The 17,534-nt window shown below is 47.6% G+C and overlaps 1 protein-coding gene across 1 annotated transcript; it reads right to left on the bottom strand.

Annotated features, from left to right (window-relative positions):
- Positions 1 to 2,729: 2,729 nt before the first annotated feature.
- Positions 2,730 to 17,298, bottom strand: FSTL3 (follistatin like 3). Its single transcript, XM_081178040.1, has 5 exons — positions 16,816 to 17,298; positions 8,844 to 9,029; positions 5,834 to 6,049; positions 4,483 to 4,710; positions 2,730 to 3,528 (listed from the first exon to the last, which is right to left on the bottom strand). Exons 1-5 carry the CDS (start codon positions 16,874 to 16,876, stop codon positions 3,476 to 3,478), a joined length of 744 nt encoding a protein of 247 aa, XP_081034166.1. The 5' UTR covers positions 16,877 to 17,298; the 3' UTR covers positions 2,730 to 3,475.
- Positions 17,299 to 17,534: the final 236 nt, after the last annotated feature.

Here is a 17,534-nt window from a genome sequence, read left to right as displayed (position 1 = left end):
CTTCTTCTTCTAAGCATTTATATACTGCCCTATACCTGCAATTCACATTAATATTATTATTATTATTATTATTATTATTATTATTATTATTATTATTATTATTATTATTTGCATTTATATACTACCCTATACCCGCGATTCTTCTTCTTCTAAGCATTTATATACTGCCCTATACCCGCAATTCACATTAATATTATTATTATTATTATTATTTGCATTTATATACTACCCTATACCCGCGATTCTTCTTCTTCTAAGCATTTATATACTGCCCTATACCCGCAATTCACATTATTATTATTATTATTTGCATTTATATACAACCCTATACCCGCGATTCTTCTTCTTCTAAGCATTTATATACTGCCCTATACCCGCAATTCACATTATTATTATTATTATTATTATTATTATTATTATTATTATTATTTGCATTTATATACTACCCTATACCCGCGATTCTTCTTCTTCTAAGCATTTATATACTGCCCTATACCTGCAATTCACATTATTATTATTATTATTATTATTATTATTATTATTATTATTATTATTATTTGCATTTATATACTACCCTATACCCGCGATTCTTCTTCTTCTAAGCATTTATATACTGCCCTATACCCGCAATTCACATTAATATTATTATTATTATTATTATTATTATTTGCATTTATATACTACCCTATACCCGCGATTCTTCTTCTTCTAAGCATTTATATACTGCCCTATACCCGCAGTATATCGACACAAAAAACAGCGACAATTTGTTCTTGACAAAGGACAGCTGGACATAGAAAGGGCCCCGTTACCTTCAGCAGCTTAGGACCTCATTAAGCCTAAACCCCGTGCCGTCATCACCCATCTCCTCGAATCATAGAATTGTAGAGGATGGGTCCCCCAAGGGTCATCCATCCTGACCCCCTACAATCCAGGATTTTTTTCCCCACGCCATGCGGGATTTGAACCCGCAACCCTGAGATTCAGAGTCCCAGGCTCTGCCCATGCTGGCAGGAGTTTGGGGTTTCAGTGCGCAGGGAGGCGATTGCGGTTATGCAGCCGCCCAAATACCGGGTGCTCTGCAAAGCCGCCAGCGATCTTAACATGCCCAGAGGCCCACTTGTCATCCCATGCCCTTAAACACCTAAGAAACCCTCTCACAGAAAAACTTCGAAACGTCGTCTCTCGAGACAGACGGGTGCCAACAACAAAATAGCTGCATTTCTATAAACAGTGCCCTCTCATTTATTTTTTTAAACCTTTGGAACTCCCTGCCTATTGATGTCAGCCTTCGCAGTTTTCTTTTTGGCACCCGTTAACACTTTTTTCGGAGAAGCCTGCCCGCATCAGAAAGCTGATGAGAGTTTTGATCTGTTTTTTAGTCTGTTACTGTAACTTTTTTTGGAAAGTCTTTGATTGTTGCTGCTGATGTTTCAAACTGATGGTTTTATTGTTTCCTTGAGGTTTTCCTTGTTTGCAATCAAGCGGTGTGTAAGTTTTGTGATACAAATAAACAGGCCCCAAATTGGAAATCACAGTCGTACCGTTTCCAGCAAACAGATTAGACCAGGGGTCAGCAACCTTTTTCAGCAGGGGGCCGGTCCAGCGTCCCTCAGACCTTGTGGGGGGCTGGACTATATTTTGGGGGAAAAACATGAACAAATTCCTATGCCCCACAAATAACCCAGAGATGCATTTTAAATAAAAGGACACATTCTACTCATGTGAAAACATGCTGATTCCCGGACCGTCCGCAGGCCGGATTGAGAAGGCAATTGGGCTGGATCTGGCCCCCGGGCCTTAGTTTGCCTACCCCTGGATTAGACCATGTCCAACATAGCATTCTTTCTTTCTTTCTTTCTTTCTTTCTTTCTTTCTTTCTTTCCTTCCTTCCTTCCTTCCTTCCTTCCTTCCTTCCTTCCTTCCTTCTTTCTTTCCTTCCATCCTCTCTCTCTCCTTCCTTCCTTCTTTCTTTCCTTCCATCCTCTCTCTCCTTCCTTCCTTCCTTCCTTCCTTCCTTCCTTCCTCTCTCTCTCTCTCTCTCTCTCTCTCTCTCTCTCTCTCTCTCTCTCTCTTTTCCTTCCTTCCTTCCTTCCTCTCTCTCTCTCTCTCTCTCTCTCTCTCTCTCCTTCCTTCCTTCCTTCCTTCCTTCCTTCCTTCCTCTCTCTCTCCTTTCTTTCTTTCCTTCCTTCCTTCCTTCCTTCCTTCCTTCCTTCCTTCTTCACACACACCCCAAATTACAGGCGAGTGAATCAAATGGGGCCTAACGCTAGCTTCTCCTCAGAGTAATCCCACTGAAGCTAATAGCTAGGACTAACACAGCTGCATCCATATCAATGCCTAATATAGCTGGATACATTCCTCAAACAGCGAGCCAGCCTGTTTTCCTGCCAGCCTAAACTTTGGAACTGCCTGCCACTGGATATCAGGCAGGCGTCCTCAGGGTCCTCTTTCCGGCACCTGCCAAAAAAAGCCACGTTTTTGTTTAGAAATGCTTGCCCATCTTATAAATACATTTAGAAAGTTGCTGTGGGTTTTAATCTGTCGTTCGCCTCCTGCTATTTTAACTTAGAGGAAAGGCTGGTTATAACTGAGATTGTGTTGCAAACCACTTGGTGATCTTTGGGTGAAGGACCGTGGATAAATTTAATTTCAACCAATCATTAATAATCATCATCATAATAATCCGTCAGGTAAAAGAAGCGTGTAAAAAGATCGGGACACAAAAGTATTTTTTTCTTTTTGTTTTTATAGAAAATAGGCTTTTTAAAAAAACGTAGAAAGAGAACAAGAAGCAACATATTTTATAAAAACAACAACAAAAACAACACCCAGCTTATGAGGCACTCGGTGTGACCATAGTGGTGAATTTAAATTAGAGAGAGATATATACGTATATATATATTTTTAAAGGCTAAAAACTGGTAATTTGTCCGGGTGAGTTCCCGCCCCAAAGTGTGCCTATTGGCTTGATCCCTGTGATGTCACGGAATGTTTATGGGAAGAGTCAGCAACGGGATGTTAACAAACGGCGCAGCTTTGGGAGTCGGGGCGGGGCCTGAATTTTCCGCTCAGCACAGAGAAAGGATCGTAGGGCAGGGATAGGGTGTCGCTGAGAGGCAAGCAGAGAGCAGAGAACCCCATACTGATCTGAGCTAAGCTGCTAGACCTCAAGAACTGCAGTCCCGGCTTGCCACTCGCTCTCACAATGTGGAGTAGATCTCCCTCCGCACTATTGGAGGAGAATTCTGCAGAGTGGGGGGTGTCCAAAAGAAGAAGGAGGAGTAAAAACTGGGGCAGATATGCTTGGGTTACATCAGCCGAGATATCTATCTATCTGTCTATATATATATATATAAATAAGGCTGTTGTCGTCTTTTGGTCTTAATAAATATCAGATATATACGGTCTGTACATCGTTAACAGATAATGCCCCAGCGTGTCGTCGGGAGTCGCATAGACCACAAAGGCGGGTTCAGATGTAGTTTTCCTCGGCTTCATCTGTGTCCAGCGGGTATCGGTTCGGGGCTAAGGGAGAAATCAAAAGAGGAGAGGGCAAGATTCAGGATTTGCACAGAAGGGCACCGTCAGGGTGGGCGACGAATGCAGAAGTCACTCTCTGCCCACAAAGAACTTACAACCTGGACTGGTGACTGGGAGCAGCCACCGAGACCACATAACACCGGTCCTGAAAAACCTACATTGGCTCCCAGGACGTTTCCAAGCACAATTCAAAGGGTTGGTGCTGACCTTGAAAGCCCTAAACGGCCTCGGTCCAGTATATCTGAAGGAGCGTCTCCACCCCCATCGTCCAGCCCGGACACTGAGGTCCAGCGCTGAGAGCCTTCTGGCGGTTCCCTCACTGCGAGAAGCCAAGTTACAGGGAACCAGGCAGAGGGCCTTCTCGGTGGTGGCGCCCGCCCTGTGGAACGCCCTCCTACCAGATGTCAAAGAGAACAACAACTACCAGACTTTTAGAAGACATCTGAAGGCAGCCCCGTTTAGGGAAGCTTTTAATGTTTAATAGGTTATTGTATTTTAGTGTTTTGTTGGAAGCTGCCCAGAGTGGCTGGGGAAACCCAGCCAGATGGGCGGGATATAATAATAATAATAATAATAATAATAATAATAATAATAATAATACCGTATTTTTTGCACCATAACACTCACTTTTTTCCTCCTAGAAAGTAAGGGGAAATGTCTGTGCGTGTTATGGAGGGAATGCCTACGGGTGGCATGCCTACAGATTTTCCTCCGCTACAAACTATGTGCGTGTTATGGTCGGGTGCAGGTTATAGAGCGAAAAATACGGTAATAATAATAATAATAATAATAATAATTATTATTATTATTATTATTATTATTATTATTATTATCCTGCAGGGGAAACGCCTAACTCGCCGAGGTTTGAGACCCTAGGCACACTGGGGCTGGAGCTCTGCCAAACAGAGTTTCAGGTCCTGACCCCGGGGTGAAACCTACCTGCGCAGCTTCCGTAATGTCGGACGCCGATGGACCGCCCCAGGAAGCAGGTGGCTCTACGGAGGTGGCAGGTGGAGGGGTACGTGACGTTGTTGTTCCCGCAGATCGCATGGTCGATGTCGGTGGGGTCCGGGCAAGGGGCGGCCCGGCACATGACGCAGTGGGCGCTGGCGGTCTGGTCCACGACACACGTGTGGGTCCCGGGACACACCACAGTGGAGCACGATTCTGAACAAGGGGACACACGCACACAGACATCAGAGAAATAATAATAATCATAATGATTTATTATTTATACCCCGCCCATCTGGCCGGGCCTCCCCAGCCACTCTGGGCGGCTTCCAACAAAATATTAAAATACAATAATGCATCAAACATTAAAAGCTTCCCTGAACAGGGCTGCCTTCAGATGTCTTCTAAAAGTCTGGTAGTTGTTGTTCTCTTTGACATCTGATGGGAGGGCGTTCCACAGGGAGGGTGCCACCACCGAGAAGGCCCTCTGCCTGGTTCCCTGCAACCTCACTTCTCACAGGGAGGGAACCGCCAGAAGGCCCTTGGAGCTGGACCTCAGTGTCCGGGCAGAACGATGGGGGTGGAGACGCTCCTTCGGGTATAATGGGCCGTTTAGGGCTTTCAAGGTCAGCACCAACCCTTTGAATTGTGCTCAGAAACGTACTGGGAGCCAATGTAGGTCTTTCAGGACCGGTGTTCTGTGGTTTCGGTTGTCGCTCCCAGTCCCCAGTCTAGCTGCCGCATTCTGGATTAGTTGTAGTTTCTGGGTCACCTTCAAAGGTATCCCCACAGAGAGCACATGGCAGTAGTCCAAGGATCAAGATCAGCTGGAACTTTGGGCGAGATGTCGCCGCTTTCTGTCATGAAATTCTACTCAATACAGCAGTACCTTGGTTCTCAAATTTAATCCGTTCCGGAGGTCCGTTCCAAAACCAAAGCATTCCAAAACCAAGGCATGCTGCTTTCCCATAGAAAGGAATGCAGAACGGATTAATCCATCCCAGGCTTTTAAACGAACGCCGCAAACCCAGAAGTGAGTGTTCCGGTTTGAGGACGTTTTTCGGAAGCCGAACATCCGACGCGGCTTCCGATTGGGCCCTGGAAGCTCCCGCAGCCAACCGAAATCCATCTCTCGGTTTTCGAATTTTTTCAAAAGTCGAACGGACTCCTGGAACGGATTACGTTTGAGAACCAAGGTATTGGCGCAAGCCAGGGTTTGTTCGATAACCTGCCGGACCACTTGCGGTTCGGTTTAACAAACCATAGTTACTAGAGTGCCTTTGTTTTTTGTTAGTCAAACTTTGGAAGATGGGAGTTTGGAGCGGGGAGACCAGCTTACTTTTGCACCGGCCTTGATACATGACTTCCAGGTCGGGTTGGCCTCTGCATTTTGCCGTCAGAAGCTCGCATTCGTCTCGGTAGGTGAAGCCATCGGATCCGCACACCTGAAGTTTCCGGGAGAGGTTGGAGCAATCTGGGGCGCAGCTGCAGTGCGGGCGACCGTATTTCATTTTGCAGACTTTTCCTGGACCGCAGTCCACACCTTCGCAGGTCTCTGAGGAAGGAGGAATCGAAAGGTTATTATTATTATTAATCCGAAGCACGGCAGAGCACTTAAATTAAAAGCCGCAGCAAGCAAAAGGAAATGGAGAGAAGCAAAATCGTACCCTCCGACATTTCTCCGGTGAGAATAGGGGCGTCCTGTTCAAATAATGATAATTTTACTATTTATACCCGACACATCTTACTGGGTTGCCCCAGCCAATCTGGGCAACTTCCAACACACATAGAAAACGTAACAAAACATTAAACATTTTTAAAAATACCTTCCCTATACAGGATTGCCTTCAGACGGCTCGGGGGTCGGATAACTCCATCCCCTCCAACGTTTTCCCCATGAAAATAGGGACGTCCTATTCCATCCCCTCCAACGTTTCTCCCTTGAAAATAGGGACGTCCTATTCCATCCCCTCCAACGTTTCTCCAGTGAAAATAGGGACGTCCTATTCCGTCCCCTCCAACGTTTCTCCCTTGAAAATAGGGACGTCCTATTCCATCCCCTCCAATGTTTCTCCCTTGAAAATAGGGACGTCCTATTCCATCCCCTCCAATGTTTCTCCCGTGAAAATAGGGACGTCCTATTCCATCCCCTCCAACGTTTCTCCCTTGAAAATAGGGACGTCCTATTCCATCCCCTCCAACGTTTCTCCAGTGAAAATAGGGACGTCCTATTCCATCCCCTCCAACGTTTCTCCCTTGAAAATAGGGACGTGCTATTCCATCCCCTCCAACGTTTCTCCAGTGAAAATAGGGACGTCCTATTCCATCCCCTCCAACGTTTCTCCCTTGAAAATAGGGACATCCTATTCCATCCCCTCCAACGTTTCTCCAGTGAAAATAGGGACGTCCTATTCCATCCCCTCCAACATTTCTCCCATGAAAATAGGGACGTCCTATTCCATCCCCTCCAACGTTTCTCCCCTGAAAAGAGGGATGTCCTATTCCATCCCCTCCAACGTTTCTCCCCTGAAAATAGGGACGTCCTAAGGAAAAGCGGGATGTTCCGGGGCAAATCAGAAACTGGGACAGCTTCTCAAAATCAAGAACTATTCCTGGAAAATAGGGACACTGGGGGGGGGGTGTCTGGTATTTAAGCAGAGGTCAGGCGGCCAAGAGCCCGGGATTTTTCAGTTGTGATTCCTGCATTGCACTGGGTCAACGACCCAAGTATTCCCTAAAATTCTACGCTTCTCTTAAAAACGACGCAAGATTGCAGTCCTCATGACACCCCTGGGACAAGTCGGAGGGTCTGCAAAACCGGGGTTGGCAACGATGTGCTCGCGGCAAGCCCGAAAACTTGCTTTTTGCAGGAGAGGGGACTTTCCACGGAGAGCTTTTTCTCACACAATAGACGCCCCTGTTCCTCCGCCGGCTTCCGTGACATGAAAACAACAAGTCAGAGAGAGAGAAGGATCTGTCTGGGGGAGGCAGGCGGGATGGGGGGAGCCCCTCCGGTCTGTGGGGAAGGAGGGAGAGTCTCCGGAGACAGACGGGTGCATTATGTCGGAGGGGCACCCCGGGGCAAAACAAAAAAAGTCTGGCGGAGATGGGAGGGGGGCAAGACGCACAGTCCCCCACTTGGAGACGTGGGTGGGCTCTCTCTGGCTGTCTGGGAGAATGTCACTCCCCCCCAAGGCAAGTCTGGGGGTGGGAAAAAGCAGCGCCGTTTTCCCGGCAGAGTCCTGCCCCGCAAGGAGGGCGCAAAGAGCCAAATCTAGGGTTGCCATATTTCAAACAGTGAAAATTCAGATACAAAAGTTATTGAGATTGGTTTTTCCCCCCAGGGTTTCCCCCCTCCTGACAGCTCAGGGCAGGAGCTTCTTAATCTCTCGGTCGCGGGTTCGAGTCCCGCAGCGGGCCAAAGATTCCTGCATATTTCAAACAGTGAGAATCTGTTGAGCTTTTTGGGGCAAATTCCAGGGGGCAGGGAATAGTTTTTGAACTATTGTTAAGGAACACCTGAGATTCTTAAAGCCTAAGTCTAAAGTTGCCTGATTTATTTAGTTGTGGTTCTCTAGTTTTTTACTTCAATTTAGTCTTTTATATACTGTATGTGTTTGGATTATTGATATATTGTGCCCTAAAACACAGCAGCCCTCCTTGAATGGGGAGTGATCTCTGCGCTAGGGGACTGATGGACAACGTTGCTATACCAATATGTCTCCTTGCATTCGTGGTGGCCGCAGTCAAGGCTGATAAATTGGGGCGAACGCAGTACTGCCCAACCAGACTTGGGTGGAAACTACGCATATATATATAAAAAGACTGTGAAGATGCTTTTAAAAAAAAAATAAAACAAAAAATATATATAAATTGAATTTGCCATTAGCTCACCACCGCCACCTAGTGTCAGATTAGTATAATGCGCTTAAAACACACTTCAAAACGACCGCTGCAAGGCAGATTAAAAACATTAGCAGGATTTTAAGAGCAAGTGCTATGGATAATACGGAGAGTTATAATATGTGGATTATGAAATAATCTGCAGTCGAAGATGCGATGGTGGGAGGCCGGGAGATTTAGAAAAAATCTCAATAGACGGTTATGCAGCTGGCCTTGTCGTAATTTTTCTGTTTCGTAAAACCAAATGAAAATGATTCTAAAAATGAAAATAAAAGACAGTTGAAACGTTTTATTTGCGGCTGTAGTCTGCCCTCGGCCAAAGAGGGCCACTTGCCTGCCTTTTCCCCCTTTGCTCTGGCGCCACCTACTGCTGGCTCCCAGCTTCCGCGGCGCCTTCATAGTGGTGGCCCCTTGCAAAATTTTTTTTTAAAAGAAAGGTCCTCTACCTTTGCAAGGGTGACAGGTCACGAGCCCCAGGATCCGGAGGAGGCTGATCTTGTTGTCCGGGTGCGAGGCGTTCGACCAGGCCATATCCGTGCTGCCGTTGGCGCAACACTCCTCCCAGCTCACGCCGGTCCGGACGATCATCGTGCATTTTGCCTCGCGCCCTTGCTGCAGCCAGCAGATACCGCCTGTTGGGGAAAAAGGGGCCGTGAGAACGGAATATCGGCTCTTAAGAGATCGGTTAGCTCGCGGAACTCACCGCCACATGACTGGACAGCTTACGTGGCTTAGACCAGCACCCTGGCCTCACAGCGGCCAAACGCCCATAAAATAACCTAGGAGTTCAGATAGACTGATCCTGGGTCTGGAGGTTTCATAAGAACATTGGAGGAGGCTGCTGTTACAGGCCTAAGTAGTCCAGCAATCTGTACTCACCATCTCTTGATGTTTATATCTATTACAGTGGTGCCTCGCAAGACGAAAAGAATCCGTTCTGTGATTCTCTTCGTCTAGCGGTTTTTTCGTCTTGCGAAGCAAGCCCATTGACGGATTAGCTATTAGCGCTATTAGCGGCTTTTAGCGGCTTATCTGCTGATCGGATCAGCTGATAAGCGGCTTAGCGGCTTAGAAAAAGGGGGGGGAGGAAAAAAACCCAGCAGGAACTCGCAAGACATTGTCGTCTTGCGAAGCAAGCCCATAGGAAATTTGTTTTGCGAAGCACCTCCAAAACGGAAAACTCTTTCGTCTAGCGAGTTTTCCGTCTGGTGAGGCATTCGTCTTGCGGGGCACCACTGTATTACCAGTGCTTTTTTGGGGGGGGGACCCAGGGGTACGCATACCCCTAAACATTTTGTGAATCTTTGTACTTTTGTCCATTTACTGTATTTATTTCCCCCCGGTTTGAACTATAAAATGGTGGTTTTCTTGAGTCAAAATGAGAGTACCTCTAAACATTTTTTAAGAAAAAAAGCTCTGACGATGATGATTATTTACCATATTTTTCGCTCTATAAGACGCACCAGACCACAAGGCGCACCTAGTTTTTGGAGGAGGAAAACAAAGAAAAAATATATTCTGAATCTCAGAAGCCAGAACAGCAAGAGGGATCGCTGCGCAGCGAAAGCAGCAATCCCTCTTGCTGTTCTGGCTTCTGGGATAGCTGCGCAGCCTGCATTCGCTCCATAAGACGCACACACATTTCCCCTTACTTTTCAGGAGGGATAAAGTGAGTCTTATAGAGCAAAAAATACAGTATATACCACCCTATAACCAGGGGTATCAGGGCAGTTCACAGAATAAAATCAAGATATGAAACCACAAAATACCTCATAAAAATAAAAACCACAACCCGCTAGCCCGCCCTGCCCCCAGAAAAAAAGACATTTTTAAAAGGGCATAGGAGATCTAGAGTGGAGATAGACTGCGCTAGGCTACAGAAGTTCTACTTTCACGGCCTTGACTATTGGCAGACTTTGCGTAAGGGCGTTTTGTGGTTTTCCAAGCAATCAGCAGGATTCGCCTATTATTCCCAGTAGCTAGTTTTCCGTGGAGCTTCCATTCTCAGGAGCAGTCTATCATCAAATACCCTAAGTGCTTAGGGTTCCTATTTTGCATGGCGGTCCTTTTTAAAACCAGCTTTTTATTTCACGGCAATGAGGGCCAGAAACTTGGTTAGGCGTTTGGGGTTGGAAGAGCTAGCCGGGAAGCGAAATCTTAAGCGCATTTCTGCACAGAACAAATGATTAAAAAAAAGAATCACTGGCTATTCGTAGATATACTTCGACGTTAACAAAAAAAAATCAGCTGATATGATATAAAACATGGGTAGGCAAACTTAAGGCCCGGGGGCCGGATCCGGCCCAATCGCCTTCTCAAACCGGCCCGCGGATTGTCCAGGAATCAGTGTGTTTTTTACATGAGTAGAATGTGTCCTTTTATTTAAAATGAACCTCTGGGTTATTTGTGGGGCCTGCCTGGCGTTTTTACATGAGTAGAATGTGCGCTTTTATTTAAAATGCATCCCTAGGTTATTTGTGGGGCATAGGAATTCGTTCATTTCCCCAAAAAAAATATAGCCCGGCCCTCCACAAGGTCTGCGGGACAGGGGACCGGCCCCCTGCTGAAAACATTTGCTGACCCCTGATATAAAACAATAAATTTTGGTTAAGCGACAACAGGTTGCAATTCTAGTCTGGGAGTTGTCGAATTTAGCGCAGAGCACTAGACTCTGAATCTTACGGTCTTGGGTTCGAGTTCCGACCCAGGCGGACATTGCAGGGGGTTGGATGACCCTGCCGGGACCTCGCTCGCCACAGGCCTTCCAAACAAGCTGGCGAGGGCTGACCCCCTCATTCTTGCCCCCCACCCACAACAAGCCTGATCTCTTCCTCACCCCCCCAAAAAAACCCCCTGGACAGACAAACTGTGCTTTGTTTGGCTCTTGGAGTGAAAGATCAGGCCTGAGCGTGTGAGGTCTGTCTGGGACTTCTGATTTGCCCGCCACCCCCCCCCCAGTGCTGATGGCATCCTCAAACCTAACCGCCCCCCCCCCCGAAAAAAGTACTATCCAAGACAGCCGGCGGCAAAGCAACCAGCCAGCTGGCAGCCGATTCAAAAGGCTGTTTGTTCCTTAATCTGGTGAACGAATCGTTCATTTTTTTGGAGAGCAAAGCCCCCCGGGCCATTCCTGTCTGGGGTGCCCCAGACGCTCCCACGTTTCAGGAGGGAGAGGGCGGCGGGGGGGGGAAGCTTTCCCATCCCACCCCCAAGGCTCCTCAGTTCAGGAGAGGTGCCCTTTCTCAGTGTTATAAGAAAAAAAACAGCTCCTTTTTCCCTGTACAGAGTCCTTATGTAGGTTCTGTTGCAGGAATTTATGTATAGGTGTTTTTTTTGGGGGGGGGTTGCCCCTCCAGCAGATATCACGCACATGCAGCCCACTACCAAAACCAGCACGATCGCTTTTGTGACTTTTGTGCTTTGTCCCCACAAAACACTTCATCGCAGTTTCTTCCTATCTATTCAAAGGGCCTCTGCTGCACATACCAAATGTCAGAATTCACTGATCAGTGGATCTCTGTACCGGCTCACTGGAAAACTTCAGAGATTCATCTAGACATGTGAGCTCAGCTCCTCAGCAGCCCCTCTGCCTGAGGGATAATCCCTGGCATCCTGATACCTGAGTGCCAGACAGGTAGCCAGTCCAGAAATAACAAACCCAGATGGAGACAAAAGGGTGTGATGAACTTGGCTGGGAAACAGGGAAATGTAAAGATCTTTTTTGTTTCACTTGATGGGTGTTTGGTGGAGGGCAAGGGGAACCATGGGGCAGGGTCCAGGATGCTCAGATTACGGCCACCAGACCTCCGCTTTCATGATGTAACCGTGATGTATGAGTGATGTAGTTTGTGGGGTGTAACATGGGGATTAGCAGCTAATAAAAGTTGGGGTTCTCTTTTGTACGGGGCTTCCATCTTGTTCCACCTGGTGGCAGGTGGGAGTCCTGTCGCGACAGTCTTCAATAAAGACCAAGCCGACTGGCTGCTGTTTTGCTCTGGTATTTCTGGCTGGTGTCCTTGTTTTTTGTCTAAGGGAGCCCTCAGATTTCTCTGTTAACAGTTCTCTGTCGGTAGGAGAAGGACACGGGTGGCGCTGTGGGTTAAACCACAGAGCCTAGGACTTGCTGTTCAGAAGGTTGGCAGTTTGAATCCCCGCAATGATGGGGTGAGCTCCCGTTGCTCGGTCCCTGCTCCTGCCCACCTAGCAGTTCGAAAGCACATCAAAGTGCAAGTAGATAAATAGGTACCGCTCCGGCGGGAAGGTAAACGGCGTTTCCGTGCGCTGCTCTGGTTTGCCAGAAGCAGCTTAGTCCTGCTGGCCACATGACCCGGAAGCTGTACGCTGGCTCCCTCGGCCAGTAAAGCGAGATGAGTGCCGCAACCCCAGAGTCGGTCATGACTGGACCTAATGGGGCGCATTCCAACTCTACAATTCTGTTGTTTTATGGTGCCTTTAAATCTCAAGCAACTGCAGGGCTGTGCCGCGGAGAAAGGCAGCAAGCTGGTTTCCTTCTCTGGAGGGTAGCACTCGAACTCGTGGCTCCAAGTTACGAGGAGGGAGCTTCTGACTCAATGTCAACATTGCTTTCTGATAGCAAGAGCTGTTTGATGGTGAAATGGGCTCCCTTGGGAGGTGGTGGTGGAAGGTCTTTTTTCAGAGATTATTATTATTATTATTATTATTATTATTATTATTATTATTATTACCCTGCCCATCTGACTGGGTTGCTGTCCGCCACGGAGAGGGGTTTCTTAGGTGTTTAAGGGCACAGGGCCTCTGGGCATGTTAAGATACAGTGGTACCTCGCAAGACGAATGCCTCGCAAAACGAAAAACTCGCAAGACGAAAGAGTTTTCCGTTTTTGAGTCGTTCCGCAAGACGAATTTCCCTATGGGCTTGCTTCGCAAGAAGAAAGCCCATAGGGAAATCTCCGGGGACCTCTTTTAAAATGCTGGCGGTCGGGAGCAAAGACTTTCGCCCACCGCCGGCCTTCAGAAGAGGTCCTGGACCTCTTCTGAAGGCCGGCGGGGGGCAAAAGTTTTTGCTCCCCCCCCCCGCCTGCCTTCCCGGGACAGCGGAGACTTCTCCGCTGTCCCGGGCGATCTTAAAATGCTGGCGGTCGGCAGCGAAGCCCTCCTGTCCCCGGAGCTTGCGGGGCGGGAGGTGGGGAGAAGGGCTTTTCTTCCCACCGCCAGCCTTCAGAACAGCCTTCTGAAGGCTAGCGGTGGGAAGAAAAGCCCTTGTCGTCGTCCCCCAGCCTTCAGAAGAGGTCGGGGGACAGACTGTCCCCGGACCTGGTCTGAAGGCGGTTTCTATAGGAATGCATTGATTGATTTTCAATGCATTCCTATGGGAAACCGTGCTTCGCAAGACAAAAAACTCGCAAGAAGAAAAAACTTGCGGAACGAATTAATTTCGTCTTGCGAGGCACCACTGTAGCTGGTGGCTTTGCAGAGCACCCAGTATTTGGGCGGCTGTAGAACCACAATCGCCTCCCTGCGCCTAACCCCCCCCCCAAAAAAAACCCTTCCTTCCCCCTCCAACATGGGTAGCTCAGTGGGCAGAGCCTGACACTCTTAATCTCAAGGTTGCGGGTTCGAGTCCCACACAGGGCTGAAAAAAATTCCTGCATTTCACGGGTCCAACCCTTTCGATTCTACGATAGGATTTGACCCGCATCATCCGCACTGGGGACTTCTGTTTCCCCAGTTCTAAATGCCTTTAATTCAGGAAAGGGGCAGGAGCATAATGTGCTAGCAATTCAACCGAATTACAGAGGGCCTTCTCGATGGTGGCCCCTGCCCTGTGGAACGCCCTCCCACCAGATGTCAAAGAGAAAAAGAACTACCAAACTTTTAGAAGACATCTGAAGGCAGCCCTGTTTAGGGAAGCTTTTAATGTTTAATAGGTTATTGTATTTTAGTGTTTGATTGGAAGCCGCCCAGAGTTGCTGGGGAAACCCAGCCAGATGGGCGGGGTATAAATAAATTATTATTATTATTATTATTATTATTATTATTATTATTATTATTATTATTATTATTATTATTATTATTATTGGAAGCCCTCTTTTGGCCGCAGGAAACTCTCAACCCCAAAGAGAGCTTGAAACTCTAGACGTTTTGCTGGGGGTGGAGGAAATAAAAAAAAAATTAAGCATTTTGCCTGAAGGTCTGTCTGCCTGCCTGTCTGACTTGGCCCCCACTTCCCATCAAAGAGGGACGTCTTGTGCAATTTCAACAGAAGAAGAGTCTCGACCGCAGGTAAGCCCTGTTGAAAGATTAAGTTTCCCACTTCAAAGGAAGCGTCTCCACCTGGTTAAGGAGCTCGGATTCCAGTCCCCCCTCCCCAAACACCGAAGGGAGGCATGTTTTCGCTTAAAACATCCCATAATTTGCAAACGGGGAAATCAGCACGCAGATTCAACTGCTCAGAACCCTCCGATCCATCGCCGGCAACCCTAAATCCCAAGTCTACTTCCTCCCAGGACTTGGGGCTTCTTCATTTAATTAAATTATTTGATCAGGGCAACAGCAAAAATACAGGAGGCTCCTAATCTCAGGATTGTGGCTTCAAGCCCCACATTGGACAAAAGATTCCTACTTCGCAGAGAGTCGGCTGGATGAGAGTCGGCTGGACGACGCTCCTTCAGATATACTGGACCGAGGCCGTTTAGGGCTTTAAAGCTCAGCACCAACACTTTGAATTGTGCTCGGAAACGTCCTGGGAGCCAGTGTAGGTCTTTCAGGACCGGTGTTATGTGGTCTCGGCGGCCACTCCCAGTCCCCAGTCTGGCTGCCACATTCTGGATTAATTGCAGTTTCCGGGTCACCTTCAAAGGCAGCCCCATGGAGAGCGCATGGCAGTAGTCTAAGGGGGAGATAACCAGAGCATGCACCACTCTGGCGAGACAGTCTGTGGGCAGGGAGGGTCTCATCCTGCGTACCAGATGGAGCTGCCCTGGACACAGAATTAACCTGCGCCTCCATGGACAGCTGTGAGTCCAGAATGACTCCCAGGCTGCGCACCTGGTCCTTCGGGGGCACAGTTGCCCTATTCAGGACCAGGGAATCCCCCACACCTGCCCGCCCCCTGTCCCCCAAAAACAGTACTTCTGTCTTGTCAGGATTCAACCTCAATCTGTTAGCCGCCATCCATCCTCCAACCAGATCTGTCTGGCATGTAAAAAAATAATACAGTAATAATAAAAAATCGATGCTTTAATGCACATGCGCAGAAACCCCATGCGCATGATCACTAAGGCACTATGACACGCCATCAAACTAGCTGAGGGGTATGCATTTGCAGCACAAATGTGTACAAACCAAGACGGTCTCTTCCGATTCTATTGCTCCTTTCCAAACTTCCCAGCTGTATCGCTTTAGAGAAAACCTTCGGAACTCCCTGCCACTTGAGATCAGGCAAGCGCATTCGCCATACTCTTTCTGCCACTCGCTGAAGACATTTTCTGTTTAGATGAGCTGCCCCAGATATTTAGAAAGTCACTGCAAGTTTCATTCGGGTTTTAGTCTATTTCAGCTTTTCGAAAGTCTTAAATCACTGTCATTTATTTTTCTTATTGATAATTTATTTATTTATTTATTTTTTACAATCAAGAACTCGGGGGGGGGCATCATTAAAAACCACTCTTTAATTCCTAACCCCCTCTTGCTTTTAAAACAATTTTAAATGGATGGAGGGCATATTTTATCCTCTCCTTTTCAAACCCTGTTGAGAGTAAACATACCAGAACTAAAATAAGTTTAACTCCCCCCACCCCCCAACTAAAAACATATCCCTTGACTTATCACCTTTCTTTCTTCTCTATCTGTAATTTGGAAAAAACGCAATAAAAATTATTATTTAAAAAAAAAAAATCATCACAGTCGCCTTCTGCAATCCCCTAAAAGCTTCGGCTGGTTATTGATTAATTTTTTGTGTTTTTGATATTTCTAATTTTAGGGAAGCTTTTAATGTTTGATGCATTACTGTATTTTAATATTTTGTTGGAAGCCTCCCAGATGGGCGGGGTATTAATAATAATAATAATAATAATAATAATAATAATAATAATAATAATAATGTAATAGCGCAGACTACTACTACTACTACTAATAATAATAATAATAATTTGGCCCACCCACATCCATTCTAGGGAGTCAGAAATTTTTTAAACTAGTTCAGCGATCCTGCTTGAGTCCCGCACTCTGCACATGCTCAGACGCCCTCTTTCCCATCCCACCCGACGTTCTAAGCGCCGGGGTTCTTGGGGAACACCCGCGTTCCCTTGTCCCCGGGGAGGCCAGGGAAACCATTCCACCTCGGGGTTTCCTTGGGCTCCTAAAACCTGGAAGGAAAAGGAGATTGGGGGGGTGTTGCTTAAAGCCCGACACCCCATTCCCCCCAAAATGCGCTTACCTGAGAGGGAGTCCCCGCCGGCAGCGCAGAGCGCGCTCAGCAACAGAAGGCAGAACTTCATGGCGAGGCGCAAGGGAGAGAAATCCACAGGGGAAAAGAAAATTTGGAAGCGTCCAGGAAAGTTCAGATTCTTGTCTCTCCGAAGCAGGAGCGAAGTCTCAGCAGAGGGCAGGCACCTAGCTTGGGAATAATCCGGGGTCCTCTTTGGCACTGCCTTCCCGGGAGAGTGTTTCTCCCCGTTTTAAGAGCACCCCCGTCTCTCCTCTCCCCGCGTCTCTCTCTCTCTCTGTGTGAAGTGTGTGAGGGTGTCTGTAACAGTCTGAATCATAGCTCCACGGGAGGCGGTGTCGAGGGCAGCCAGTAACGTGTCTGGGGAGTGTATTGCGCCCCGGGCCAGCCTGAATGCGGCCAAATCCGGATCGTTAAGAGAAGCATCAATAACGCGCCCTCCCGGGTCGTGGCGCACGCCTGTGCGCTCCAGTTGCGCGCGACGGGAGAGAGAGGCGGCGCAGCTGGCGACGCGCGGCGCTCCTCTTCTCTCTCCCTCCTAAACATCTGGATTGGGAAGATTAGCATCCTCCTCATTCCCAAAATTTTCCTTCCTGGAAATGCTTCTCCAAACTCGTCGTCCTCCGCGCGCCGCAGAGAATCCTCTCTCTCTTTCTGTTTCCCTCTCCCTTTCCAAACGTTTCATGTCTGGGGTTTTGGGAACGCACCAA

The sequence above is a fragment of the Podarcis bocagei genome, assembly GCF_964188305.1.
Source record: "Podarcis bocagei genome assembly, chromosome: 18".
NCBI lineage: Eukaryota > Metazoa > Chordata > Lepidosauria > Squamata > Lacertidae > Podarcis > Podarcis bocagei.
Note: the sequence above shows the minus strand (reverse complement) of the source record. Positions and strands in the feature narration are given on the sequence as shown.